The sequence below is a fragment of the Halictus rubicundus genome, chromosome 1 (genome assembly GCF_050948215.1).
Source record: "Halictus rubicundus isolate RS-2024b chromosome 1, iyHalRubi1_principal, whole genome shotgun sequence".
Taxonomy (NCBI): domain Eukaryota; kingdom Metazoa; phylum Arthropoda; class Insecta; order Hymenoptera; family Halictidae; genus Halictus; species Halictus rubicundus.
In genome coordinates, this window is record NC_135149.1 from 26,322,417 (window position 1) to 26,337,046 (window position 14,630).

The 14,630-nt window shown below is 42.6% G+C and overlaps 1 protein-coding gene across 1 annotated transcript; it reads left to right on the top strand.

Annotated features, from left to right (window-relative positions):
* Positions 1-3,288: 3,288 nt before the first annotated feature.
* Positions 3,289-10,326, top strand: Eve (segmentation protein even-skipped). The gene is made up of 3 exons (XM_076796484.1): positions 3,289-3,444; positions 5,706-5,879; positions 9,556-10,326. Exons 1-3 carry the CDS (start codon positions 3,289-3,291, stop codon positions 10,324-10,326), a joined length of 1,101 nt encoding a protein of 366 aa, XP_076652599.1.
* Positions 10,327-14,630: the final 4,304 nt, after the last annotated feature.

Here is a 14,630-nt window from a genome sequence, read left to right on the forward strand (position 1 = left end):
AAACAAAACACGGCAGTTTATTTTCGTTAATGTTAACAATATACGGAATATTTATCGAAAGTCGGGATTGAAAACAATTTTTACAGTTTTGCACTTTAAACGTGCTCGTCGAAATAAGGCTTTAAATTAATATTTTGTCCATTTTCCTTTACTTTTTTGTACTGCTTCTAGCCTGCGTGGCATACTATCTATTAAATTTTTAATAATTTCCGGCTCAATGTTGTACGATTCTTGTTCTGTCCTTTTCCATAATTCATGAACACCTGAAGGTGGATTGTCATATTTTTGTTTGAGAAATTTTCGATTTGGTTCATATCTGGACTTTCTGCTGGCCACTTCATCAACTTTTGATTTCCTAGCCAGGTTTTTACTATCTTTGCAGTATGCTTAGGGTCCCCTTCTTGTTGAAATACTACTTCATCTTCAGCAAATTCAATAGAATTAACAACAGAAGGTAAATTATTTTGCAAAATATTTAAATAACGCTTTTTCCACATGATACCTTCTATCCGAACTAAGGGACCAGCACCCCTACGAGTAAAACAACCCCAACACATAATTGAGCCACCCCCGAACTTCATAGTTTGTTTTATGCTACTTGCTTGATTACTATTTTCGGATGAAGTCCAGTACCAAGACCTTCCATCAGAAACAAATCTATTAATTCTTGTTTCGTCAGACCATACAACTCTTTTCCAATCTTCCGTTGTCCACTCTTTGTATGTGTGCGTAAATGTTCATCTTGACTTACGCGTGTCAACGAACTTTCAAATAGGAGAAAAACTGTGTATAAACACCAGTATAAACGTGTCTTACTACAGCTGGCTATCAGTGTTTGTCGACAATTTCATTTCCCGAGCATTTGTGTACTATCTTAACCGTTTCTGATGAAACGTGCAAAACTGTAAACATTGCTTCAAATCCTTATTCTTGTAAAATATTATATATACTGTTAATATTATCTAACATAAACTGTTATGTTCTGTTTATCACATTCGCCGTACAATTATTATCACCTAAGCCTTATCATTCAATTAAAAAGTAGGTTGCATTGTCACGTTTTATGTAAAACCAACGAAGCGTGTTTACACTGTAGATGCATCTTCACAATCTCAATAATCCTAAATGAAAAATATTAGAACCCGTCATTTTGAGGTAAACTTAGTGTTAAATATATAAATAACATTATTCTTCAATCTGGCTTAGAAATATCCAATTAGGCTTGAAGGATGCAGAAGGGTTGAAGTCGGTAAAATTAATTTTATCTTTCCAGCACTAAATTACTAAATTTCTTTGACTTCGGTCGACATTCTGTTAAAATTTGTTGAACTTGTAAATAAAATGGGAACAGGCCTGTAAATATTAAAACACGTGGGAAGACTGCCTAGCCCAATCAGTACACTAAACGTTATACTCGTCAACGCTCTATAGAACTTCGACGTCCAAAAGAAGAAGCTCGTCGCTCAAAAACGAGACTCGCGATTCACGGAAAATCGCAAACAATCTCAAGCTTGCCAAGATCACTTTCAAAGGCTGTCAATCGACTGCAAGCGACTGAACGTTCCTCTCAGAAACATTGTCGCAAGCCGCGAAACGGTCGAAGAGTACGGACATTCATCGGCCGAAGCTCCGAATGCAATTCGCACGGTGGTACGAACCGGCGAAGAATCGTTCGCAAATATTTAATTGTTCGTTCCTCCTCGCTCCGCCTTAAGGGGGCCGGCAGGCATTTGGCCTTGACTGTCACGCTATGTTACGCTATGCCTTTTTTTCTAGACATTTTACGTCTTAAATAAGTAAGTAATCAATTAAAAATGCATACCACCGTGTTTGTACATGTCTTTGCTATGTCTGTATAGAGCCCTTTTTTCGATACGAACACTAAATCTCGCGAAATTAAGAGAATCTCTCAGCGGCAGCCATCTTGTGACGTCATACTTGCTTCAGAATTCGAATTTTCTGCCGAATATTACAAATTACTCCACGATGAGGTAGAAATTCGCAATTTGGGCTCTATACAGACATAGATTGGACTTTTAGGAAACACAATTGGCCACTTCTAAACTGCTCATTGCAATATTGAAGCGATAGTTTGAAAAGGTTTTGACCCATGCATACGTATATGGATTTCAAACCCTGCCGGCCCCCTTAAATCCCGCGGACCGTGGAACCCGTTGCGAGACGAAAGGGGATGAAGCAGAAAACACTACAACTGGCACAAAGTGTTCCATCAAAATCGCGGTTCCATCAAAATGTGTTTGTTGAACGAGTTATTTGGACGTAAATAACAATGGATAGACAAATAAGAGGTAATATTTTAGGAAAATATGAATGAAACGAGAATTGCTTGATTTTGACAAATATAAAATAATACCTTTATGAGAGAATCAGGAAGAAATAGCAGAACAAAGCAATAGAGCACCTTCTAATATTTCAAATTAAATATTGAAAGAAAGTGAAAATGATAAGATGATCGGGGGTGTAATCTTCTGGTTCTCTATTTTACCAGAAAGCAAAACTGTAGTATTAATACTGCCTTAATACAAATCTTGCCGTTGTCGTCGACAGAAATATTTTCCGCATCGGAAAACTGCACCGAGAGACGGTTTCGTTGATCGCATAATTTTTCCCATGGGGGTGCAGAAAGAGAGTGGAGAAAGGACGGAGCGCTTGTAGTTCGGAGTTCATCAGCTCGGCGCGGAAGCCTGCGAGGGCGAATTCGGCCGAATTTGCTTCGGGGTATAACGACAGATAATTTCCTCCGGCTCGATGCATAAGTTGATGCTGTCGGTGCATCTCGTAAAAATGCATCCGCGTTTGCCAGGCTTCGCCGCTGATGGTGGGGATCCCGAGAAAGGGAGGAAATAGGCAGCGCCCGAAGACTCGCCCGGCCAATGGCGGTTCAGGGGAACGGGCGCCGACCAATCCGGCACCGTGACGGAACGATGGTCGCCCGTTGTATTGGCAAGGTCGTATAAATTGCTGGTACACTGGCGCGTCCTTCCAGTCGCTCCGTAGCACTTCCCCGTGGCTGTTCCGAGCTATTTGCGAGAGACATCCACGGAGACACACAGACTTTTCGGTTCGACGTTCGCCAGTGAAACAAAACGGATCTCTTTCCATTGTGCGCACTCGAGACACGGGAACCGGTAGTGGGACATGCGAGGAGATCGTCCGCAATTTACTTTGATTACCAGTGACAATACAGTGGAGTTGCACGATTAAGTTGCACAGTTAACGACACAGTTCCGCCGAGAATTACGACTTGCGAACACTGTGGACAACAACATGCAGGGATATCAGAGAAATTTCGAGGACCAGCAGAGGGATCAGAGGGAGGAGGAGACGATCGTGGTGGATCTTGTGCCGCCACAATATCAACTCAGCCCCCCGCACAGCCCTCAGCCGGGAAACATGCCAAAAACACCGGAAAAAGGTATGTCAGTGCAACCATTTTTCGTGGAAAATGGATGATCAACTGCTTCGGTGCCGAGGGAAATTGTTGCTCGGGATAGCTTGGACTTGGGGGGTGAAGGAAACAATTAAATTGGAAAGATTTTTACCGTAACTCGAAGAAACGATCTTTGTGTTTTAGAAACTTGGGGAATTCAGCAACTATTTCTTTCGCATCGAAGTTTACATTTTAAACGTTAGCACGGCGAGTACGGGAAGGGGGTCAGTCTTGTTGGATCTGTACTGGAGAGTTAGGGGTTGGAGCAAAGAATGATTTTTGCCTCGAGATTTACATTTAGAACGGCGGCTTGAAAAGTAGAGAGAGAAAAAGTCTAAGAATTTTAATCTTGGAAACCTAGGGGGTGAAGAGGACAATAATTTACACTGAGAAAATTAGCTTAAAAATTCAAAGAGTCTTCTTAGATCTCTGCTAGAAACTTAAGGGATGCAAAAAGATCTGAAAAAATCAGAAAACAGAATTCAGTATTGGTAAATTCCTGCCAGAAACTTAGGGTATGGAGGCAAAATAATTTGCGTCCTGCATCAAAGATCAAATGAAGCAGCACAACAAGGAGAAAAAGGAAAAGAAATGTGTTATACTAATATCTTCCCCTGCTGGAATGTTAGGGGTTGAAGAAATGATTTGTTTCAAACCACGAATTAAGAAAATTGTACGCAAAAGTTGTCGTACAGAAACACAATTTGCAAATACCTTTCTTTGCAAGGATCTCGGGGGGTGAGGGTGCGAAATAGCTTTCAGCACGAAAAATTAAATTAAGAAGATTAGCGCAATAATCAGATACAGAATGGATCTACCTTCCCCTGCTAAAATCTTCGGGGGACGAAGACACCCAAAATCAAGAAGACAATATACCTTTAAAATTTGAATGCGATGTTCACCGCAATAATCCTCGGGGGGGGGGGGGGGTTGAAGGTGCCTCATTAGTATTTATACAGCCCGTACGCGGAAAGAATTTGAGGGTAAGCGTGACACAATGGGTTCTTTAAGCGACTTACCGCGAAAAAATAATGGCCGGGCCAAGTCGCAGAAAAGCACGCTTAAAGAATCGAGGGTTGTTGGTCCCGAAGTTCATTACGTGTTTGGTCTAGGTAAGTGGGGACGAAAGGTTAATCCAATTGAATGTCGGTTGTCGTCGGTGCGCCGGGGGTAGTTTTAGGGCCTTATTATGTGTAGACGGTCCAGCCGAAAATAAACGTATAAACCTTTCGCGGAACAGCGGGTCCCGTAGTTTATTACGGTAATGATTTTATGGTCGATTCCTGAAAGCAACTTCCTCCCCGAAGATCTGTTTATTGCCGAACCGTTTAGGAAATCGGCCGGTCCGGTGTCGCGAATTCTCGCTTCCATCGTCACCCCTTACCTTTGTCCCTGAAACGAACGGTTCCTCCGTAACTGTTAATTAACAGCGCGCATTGTTAAAAATCTTAAGCCTTTGGCGTTTATTGGGCTCCTAAAATATTCGTAAACGACGGGGGAGGGGTTATTTTTTATTGTTTGAAGTCCCGGGGAAGCTGAAACGAGTCCCGCAGGACGAAGGGCTCATTTTTCAGGATTCCCAGGTCATTCGAATACGATCGACTGCTGCTTCCCCGTCGGCGACGATCCGCGTAACCGCGCGCACGGTCAGAATCGTCGAAACGCGAGTTGACGAATCCGCCATTTTTTTTTTTTGGAATCTGATTTAAAATCAGCTACCCGAAAACCCCCGGGGTATCAATTTTGAACTCGATCCGAGTACTCCTTGTTCCACTCGTCGACTATTTATTGCAACTTTTATGCGAAATTCATCGTGACCTCTCGCGAACTCCGCTCTGTAGGTAAGCGTCGTTAAGCGAGAACGAGAAGGACAGGAAAATAGTTGCTTCGGTAAAAACATTTTTCAAAAGTTTAGCTTCGAGGCTGTGTAGTTAATTTTGCTGAAATTATTCTCCACAAAAAGACCTGCATTTTTGCTTGTTTCCAAGCTTCTCTAAAAAATTGATGGGTATAGCAATTTAGGTTAATGCTGAAACTGGATCTGTACATCGAAGAAGCTGCTGGCACAAATTGCACTTGTTTTTGCAAATTTGGTCGTTTGTTGATCCGAAAACGAGACTGATCCTATTTTCGTATTTGTCAAGATAAATTGCGGGTGAAGGTTGCTCTTCCGCGAAGACGCGAAGAGGTGATCGGTTCACAACTAACAGGGTGGTTTCTCGATTGCGCAGACACCTCGCCGACGCATCAGCAGCAACAGCAGCAACCGTTGTCCTCGATGGACCCGAACATCAGACGTTACCGGACAGCGTTCACCAGGGAGCAACTGTCCCGATTGGAGAAGGAGTTCCACAGAGAGAATTACGTGAGCAGGCCGAGGAGATGCGAGCTCGCAGCCCAGCTGCACCTGCCGGAATCGACGATCAAGGTGTGTACCACCGGAGGGCTTTAATTATCCCGCGGCCAATTAGGGGACCGTTTCATCCTGTTCGCGAGCGCCATTAGCCGCCTGCGCCGCCAGGTTCGTTGTATGTGTTTGCCAGTTCTTGGCAAACACGCGGCGCGGTAAAGTTCAGTAAACAGTGACCTCATACTCTGTACCGGCGCGTAAAAAACTGTTCTATTAACACCTCGGTCTGTTTAATTAATGGCGGTAATCGACGCTCACGCGGGAACAGAGATGGCGAAAGCCTTGGAGTTTGTGTTTCACTTTTCGCGTTGCGCAACGGCGGAAAAGAACTCTCCCGTCGGTCGGCCGTTTCTCCAGAAGAAGGATTAGAAGAATTTATAGTCGAACACCATGAACGCGCGGGGGACCGTCGACCGTTTTTACCCGCGGTTCCGCCATACTTGATCGACAATTATAGCTCGTGGAAGAAGGGGCAGGAGACTCCTCCGCAGGCAGAGATATACTCCCGGCGGTTCTTTCCCTTTTTCTTCGTGTTCTCGATTTTGTTCCTCCTCTTCGTCATTCTTACGCACGGTATCTGAACGCGCCGAGCAAACAGTCAATCACGAAAGGCAAACACTGGCCTCATGGTCTTCGCTTTGCCTCGATCCCCTTGATCCTTTTTCCGTGACTTCTTAATATCTTTCGACCACGACCGGTCGATCCGGTCGGGAGGTGTTAATCACTTTAATTAGCGGTTTTCCCGGGCCACCTTTGACTTTAATGGATCCCTTAATTTCTCATCTCGCGCGGCCACCGTTGTACAATGGCTATAAAACGCCTACCGATGGAAAAAAATGATCGAGGTGTTAAACGACGGATACGGTGCTCCTCGAAATCCACTTTTTCGGTGCCTCCGGACCCGCGAGTCGTACCGCCATCTTTCGATTAATATCATTCCTCGACCGTCTTTCTCAAGTCTGGCAAATTAAAAATATTAACCCTTCGCGCTCGGAGCTATTTTAACTCCGACGCGAAACGTTTCTACCGACCCAGAATATTTCTATATATTTTATTTTTCATGTTGTACACACGAAGATGGTGTAATTTACTGGTACAATACTGAAATGTTTAGTAACTTAGTAGATACGAACAAATTTAACACTGAACGTACCGAGCTGTTAATGTAACAGGTACATGTTGCCTTATAAAAATGACAAGACTTAATTTATTTAGACCTTGCGCGGTTCTTAGTGCAATGCGTGCTATACTAAAGATATTTATTGAATCATTGCTCATGAAAGCATCTTTATAATTTCAAAAATTGTCAAATAAAAAATCTAGAACCGGTCACTTGACCGGTGGTGGTACGTTTAGTGTTAACACGTTGACTGCCATGTCAACCATACGTGGGTGACGGAATTATTTGTCCAGGTTTTAAAATGCATTTTTACGTTGATACATTCATCGTACCAAATTTGATTGGGATCAGTAAAATGTAAGAAAGTTGGAGGACTACTCGATATTATAAATTTTTTTCTATTTTTATTCCCGTTCGAGATTCGAATTCTGGATTTGCCGATCGTTACGACCATCGTCGAGCGTTCGCTCCAGTTTCCTTTTTTTCGACCGTGTTTAGAGTCGCGTCGCGATCGCTCGTTGCCGTTAGGCGAGGTCGCATAATATTTGTCAGAGCTCACTGCCGGTAAACCTCCTCCATTTGAATCTCGAACGAGTCGTTCAGCAGTATCGCGCGATTCTGCTCGCGACAAGATTTCCGTCGCTCGCGACAAGATTTCCGTCGCTCGCGACAAGATTTCCGTCGCTCGCGACAAGGACAGTAATCTGAATCCCCAGTCCTTTCCTTGTCTCTGAGTGGTCCCGGCCTCCAGGCGACGTTAAACAATCTCATTAAATAACTTTGATTTTATGGAATTTATGAGGTTCCTAGTTTGACAGTGAAAGCGTTAACCCTTAGCACTCTTTAAGGCGCCACTAAAAATTGCTGTACCATTAAATTTGTTTGTATTTAACAAATTGCTAAACATTTCAGTACTGTACGATTAAATCGCACCATTTTCGTATGCATAACATGAAAAAAAAGTACATAGAAGGAAAATATTCTAGGTCGGAAGAAATTTTTCCTTTTGTAGTGAAAATAGCTTTGAGTGCAAAGGGTTAATAATGTAAAAAATATTTTGAATAATGGTACAGCAATTTTGTGCTAAATACAGAAATATTCGTCGTTGTTTAAGAGACACGTCCAATAGAACGGTACACTTCTGTGTAATTTCTATCATCGTCAAATAATCGTTAAAAACTTCACAAACTAGAAAGCGTCATTCTACTTGTATAAATCTAGACCAATAACGGCAACAAATCTTTTCCAACAATACTTTTTGCACATAAAAACACCGTATATACAAAAGCGTTTCCGCTCATTAGCATTGTAAACAGCCTGTGACTCCTCATGCAGAATAAACATTCTCTCGAAGCACGCATTTGTGCAATAAATAATTCAAATATATGAGAACCGGATAATCGAGTTCTATAGATTCGTGGTTGGTAGCTTTAGCGTTAAACGACTCGAAAACAAAGTAGTTAACGCTAAACCTACCAAGCACAGAACATGTAAAAGTCTTTACGTCTTATAGGAGGGAGAAGATTGAATTTATTTAAACTTTATACGACTATCGTAACACGTGCTCAAATGAAGAAGTCAATTCAGCAATTACGAAAACGATTCTACAATGTCAATAATTGCGTAATGGAAAACCGGTGATTCTGACCGTGTTAGGTTTAGTGTTGACATAAGCATCATAAGGAAATATGAAAAGAAGGCCTTTATCACCAAACTTTTTTTGATTATATTCAAGTATAAAAATGACTACAAGTAAAAGAACTTCATATTTCAGCATTATAAAAAAATCAGAATTTCTACTTTCTTCTCCAACAACACCATCCATTTTTTAGCTAACGAATAATGATAGTGACTAACAAAGTTTAGCGTATATAATGATGCAAATGGGTTAATGCACTGTGCATCCCTCTACAAACCCCTAGTTCCGCACACGCACACGAGTTTAGCAAAGGTCCGGGATACCAGCTCTCATTTGTTAACACGTTAAGTGCCATCAACCCCAGAGATTCTTGCAAAATCCGAGTAATTTAATTAATGAAACCAAAACCATAAATTTCAAATGTATTACAGGGGATGCTGTCTTAACCCCTTTGAACTCGAAAGACTCGAATAAAATTCGGTTTATCTGGATATCTTATAATAAAAATGAATTTCTAAATCCAGTCAAAAATCACTGTCAGTCGTATGCGACTGACGTGGCAGTTAACCCTTCCTGTACTTGAACGAGTCTGACTGGTGATGAAGATTTTGGCACAAACGTAAACATGACGAGTACGACTCGTGGACTGAAAATCTGCCAAGTGTAAACATCACGAGTCAGAGTCGTGGAACGACTTATACAAACGACTGAGTATCGCACAGGTATTTACATTTCAGCTAGTATTGCAATTGTGTTCGTGCATCGCTCTGTTTACCGCGCATTCACCCCTACCGTTTGGGCGCGGATTTCGTCGAAATCTTCGATTTTCGTAAATGGGGCACGGGAAGGGGTTAACGCGTTAATGATGCAAAGATGATGAAAAGCGACCGAATCAGCCGGAGATCTAACCAGAAAATGTTCTTTTGTGTTTCCAGGTGTGGTTCCAAAACCGTCGCATGAAGGACAAGCGGCAGCGTATGGCGATGGCGTGGCCGTTCGCCATGTACACGGACCCGACGTTGACGGCGACGTTGTTGGCGGCTGCGACCGCTAGTTTACCACCGTCGCCGTACCACGGGGCCCCAGGATTGCCGCCGGCGGCCCACCTGGCCCCGAGTTATCCCGCTGCGGCGGCCGCAGCGTACTACGCGGCTAGATACACGCCTTACCCCGCAGCGGTCCCAACGAGCAGCGCGTCGTCGCTTCATCGTCCTCATCCGCGCACAGCGGCCGCCTACCCTGCGCACCCTCACCTGATCCAGCATCACCCTTCGCTGCCACCCCTTCACTTGTCCGGTCTGGGCGTTCCTACGGTTGGCAACACCGCCTTCCAGATGAACAATCCACCCACGAGCGCCACCGCCGCCTACAGGCCGACCTTGCTACCCGCGCTGAGTCCGGTCAACTCGGACGCGTCCAGCGACTGCGACTGCGCCGGGACGCAGCAGCACCACCCTCACCACCCCAACAGCCAGCAGATTCACGAGAGAACCAGCCCTTCGCCGGCCAACCATCCCTCGCCGATCAAACTGCCGACCGGCATCAGCATCGCGGGACTACCGACCAGCATCCCGACGATCGGCGCGTACGACGCCAAAACCACGTACGCCGGCCTCGTCACGACGCCCAACGTCGTCCAATCGAACAAGATGGAGCCGCCGAAGCTGTTCCAACCGTACAAGAACGACATCCCCGAGAGAGCGTAAAGAATGATGATCGAAAGAGGATGGAGGACAACCGAGACGACATCTTCTTTGACATGAAGATGGCTCGTTGCCTCCGGTGTATATTAGCATCCATCGGGTATGGAAAAGAGTCCAAGGATCCCCGTGGGATCAGGACTCTGATAACGATTAGGAAAATCTGAGGGTTCTCGCTGAAATACTCGCTATAGGTCGCGAGGTCGAGTTCTTCCTTTTCCTGAAATCCTACATCCATAGGGTGTGGAAGACAATAGAGGACGGTCTCTTTGACTTGGAGTTGGCTCGGAGTTACCTCCAATGTACTAGTCGTCCGAAGAGGATGAAGGACAACCTTGGATAACGTTGTCGACACTGGCGCGTTGCTTCCGGTGTTACACGTTCATCCATAAGGCATGGGAGGCGACACAGGATAACTTCTTGGACATAGAACTGGCCCGTTGCTTCCGGCGTACATGAAGAGGATGGAAGAGGACCGAGAGGACACAACGTTTGACCTGTAGCTGGCTCGTTGTGGCGAACGCGCGTGGTCGTCCGAAGAGGATTGAAGAAGACCGAGGACACCTTGTTTGACCTGGAACCGGCTCATGGTTCCGGTATATCATGATCATCCAAAGACAACGAAGAACATCTCGTTCGACATGGAGCTGGCTCGTTGCTTCACGTGTACATATCCACGTGTACATTGTCTCTTTTTAACGCCCGTAGCTCTAAGCATAAGTAGCTCTGTACATAGTTTAGGAGAGAGAACAGAATTTTTTTTTTCAATTTTTCACCCCCTTGTCACGAGATTGCTGTTTCGCGATGGCTGTCTTTCCGTTCTTCGTCGATCTTTGCGGTTCACATTTGTATACGGTTGTTTTCTCTCTCTATGTATGTCGGCAAGGCCTGGACGATAAACGTCGCGGAATTATCCCCACTACCGCGGGGTATACCCCGCGAGCGGCCTAGAAACTCTAGAGGCCTCGGACTCCGAGGAGTGTGAACGTAACACGGATATGTCTCCTGGACGGTATATGTCGCTGGCAAGACCCGTGTCGCTGACATATATCGAGAATTCACTGTACCTCGTGTTTGCGTCTTCGTTCGAGTTAGAAAAATTTAGTTAGATGAAATTGAACACTGTCGTCCGAAGTGTTTCTTAGGCGACTCCGAAGAATTCATAGTTTTTTTTTTTTTTTGAAGTCTTCCCTGCGAATCTGACCCCTTTCGGCAAGGGGCGGAGTTATACAAAGTCCGTTGTAATATAGATTAGTCGAACTGCCAATTTAGACGGTCGAGACTGAATGTACATACAATGATCCGACTTAAAAAATACATACTTGTACCTGTTTAACGAATCGCTGTGCGACATTTGTATAGTTGAGAGGAAGAGGGTTGTGCGCGGGAAATATTAAAAGAGAGATAACGATGCTTGCGTGTGTAATTAGGTCATTTAGCTCGTAGCCGATGTGTACAGTATTATGTCATTAAGTAATTTATTAGTCATTGTTCTACAGGTTCGTAGAGTCGCGGGAAAATGGTGGTGGCGTGCGGCCATGATCGTGTTTCAATTAGACAGTCCGATATTTATGCTTAAGGTACCTATGTGTCTGCGTAAAACGATAAGATAAAGACCGGGACGAAGAATAAATATTATATATATAAACCATAAATATCCGGTCTAGCGTTACATTGTTATTACCTGTCCTTAGTACCTGTCCTAGATATTTCCACTTAGAAGCCACGTTAAACAATTCAATTCTGCTTTTACTATTAGTGATTAACTACAGAGTTAGGAACGTTTCTGCTTTTCAAGAAATGGTAATGGTAATCGAAGTGCTAATGGTGCACAAAAAGGAAAATAATTGCATTTTAATTGTATGGACCTCCATTGTAATTACGGAGGTTCCTTTTGTTCTATTCTATTCTAATAGAGGTTCATTTTGTTCTGTTGTTCCTGCGGGGGAAAAGTTGCAGTTTGATGGAGGAACAGTCCGAAATGGTAACCGCAGGCTATTTTCAGTGCGAGGCTTAAATAAATCCTTAATAGTTCTTCCAGGACACGATATCCATCAATCTGAGCTTTAGGAGAATCAAATCAATCACTGTAATATTTATTTCACCCCTCCTGTCGACGTCGGTAATGGGCCCGGCCCTTTCCACCATTTTCGCGAATCCCACCAACGCCAAACGGTTGCTTAATCTCTTTATCGTGGGGTTGTTACTTTCGTCGGAGTCTTCCGAATTATGTGAGTGAAAGTTTATCCTCGCTTGAACATTTTTCGTCACTGCTTCGGCTTCTTGTATCAAGCAAATTTCTCCATTGTGCACTCGCGAGTCTCTCTTCAAATTAAGGGTTGTTACTGTGTAAAGTGATTTAAATAAAAGAAATTTGTAATATACCACGTTTTTAAGACGGACTAACAAGTATAAAATAATTTTTCCTAGCCCCATACGGATTCCTAACCTCATGCAGACAGTCCTGAAAATTTATGAATTTTGAATAGCTACGAAAATAAGATAAAGATTTGTAAGATTTAAAACGAAAAACGTGGGGCGCGAGATTAAGGGTAGTTACTGTACAACATAAAATGAAGGATTGTCAATGTACAAAATAAATTGTGGCTCGTCATTCTATAATATTATCAAACGTTTGGAAGAAGGGTGGTTTCTAGAAGACCCTTAACAATTTTTACACAGAAAAATGAGTGAAACAAGTAGAAAACGTGGTTTCCAGAGGACAGTTGTTATTGTAAAATAGTTTCCGAACAAAATCAATTTAATTCTTCAAATCAAAAAATTAGTAGGGCATAAAGGGGTGAAAACTCACAAATTTTTATACAGGAGAAATTAGTAAATGGTGCACAATTACAAAAGTGAAGAACAAAGCTACCAAGAGGAAAATATAATTTGATCATGAGGTGTTACCAAAAGATAATTATAAAATGTATAGCTGGTGTTTCGCAGACAGAGCAATCTGCTATCGTGAACGATGGGGGTGGCTGGTACAAAATGTGCGCAAAAGCGCACGGGATGCATTCGTCAGACGCATGCGGAGGAAACTACGATTTTGGGGTGCCGGTGGCAATTAACTCTTCAAACGATTCTGCCTGGGGAAACGAGATAATTCCGTATAAACGCCACCGGCTTAACAACCCATTGAGGTTTCACTATGAATCTACTGTTGTCCCCCACGGTTCCCTTTATCCGAGCATCGACGAATTGTGGATCGCACGGAATTACTGGACCGCGTAAATATGTTCTCCAGTAGGCGAACGATGTTTCTTGGTCATTTACGGTACTCGTAAAAATATTTTCTGCGAGTCAATTGAAAATTACAGCAGTCAGAACACAGAGGCAATAATCATGCAAAGACACAAGCTATTTTGCTCTTTCTATTTTCTACCCTCTATCTATAATTAAATCTGAAACATACAATTTCATGTTATTGTTTACTTTCCTTCTTTGTTCGAGTTGTTACGCGGGCGTGATAAATGTTTCTATTTACGCTATGAATAGATCAAGATAAATTGATAAATGGAATGAAATAAATGGAATGGACAAATAGATAGATGGAATCGAATAAATGGAACGGACATATAATGTGTAGGATGAAAGAAATGGAACAGACAAGTAATGTGTAGGATAAAATAAGTGGAACAGACAAGTAATGTGTAGGATAAAATAAGTGGAACAGACAAATAATGTGTAGGATAAAATAAATGGAACTGACAAATAATGTGTAGGATAAAATAAGTGGAACAGACAAATAATGTGTAGGATAAAATAAGTGGAACAGACAAATAATGTGTAGGATGAAAGAAATGGAACAGACAAGTAATGTGTAGGATAAAATAAGTGGAACAGACAAATAATGTGTAGAATAAAATAAATGGAACAGACAAATAATGTGTAGGATAAAATAAGTCGAACAGACAAATAATGTGTAGGATAAAATAAGTGGAACAGACAAATAATCTGTAGGATAAAATAAGTGGAACAGACAAATAATGTGTAGGATAAAATAAGTCGAACAGACAAATAATGTGTAGGATAAAATAAATGGAACTGACAAATAATGTGTAGGATAAAATAAGTGGAACAGACAAATACTGTGTAGAATAAAATAAATGGAACAGACAAATAATGTGTAGGATGAAAGAAATGGAACAGACAAGTAATGTGTAGGATAAAATAAGTGGAACAGACAAATAATGTGTAGAATAAAATAAATGGAACAGACAAATAATGTGTAGGATGAAATAAGTCGAACAGACAAATAATGTGTAGGATAAAATAAGTGGAACAGACAAATAATCTGTAGGATA

What these genes read in the sequence shown, in the direction of transcription:
- Eve (XM_076796484.1), top strand. Translation starts at nt 3,289, where the DNA reads ATGCAGGGATATCAGAGAAATTTCGAGGACCAGCAGAGGGATCAGAGG. An exon ending in CACCGGAAAAAGGTATGTCA is followed by an intron (nt 3,445 to 5,705) that starts GTGCAACCATTT and finishes ACGCATCAGCAG; the next exon opens with CAACAGCAGCAACCGTTGTC. An exon ending in TGCCGGAATCGACGATCAAG is followed by an intron (nt 5,880 to 9,555) that starts GTGTGTACCACC and finishes TTGTGTTTCCAG; the next exon opens with GTGTGGTTCCAAAACCGTCG.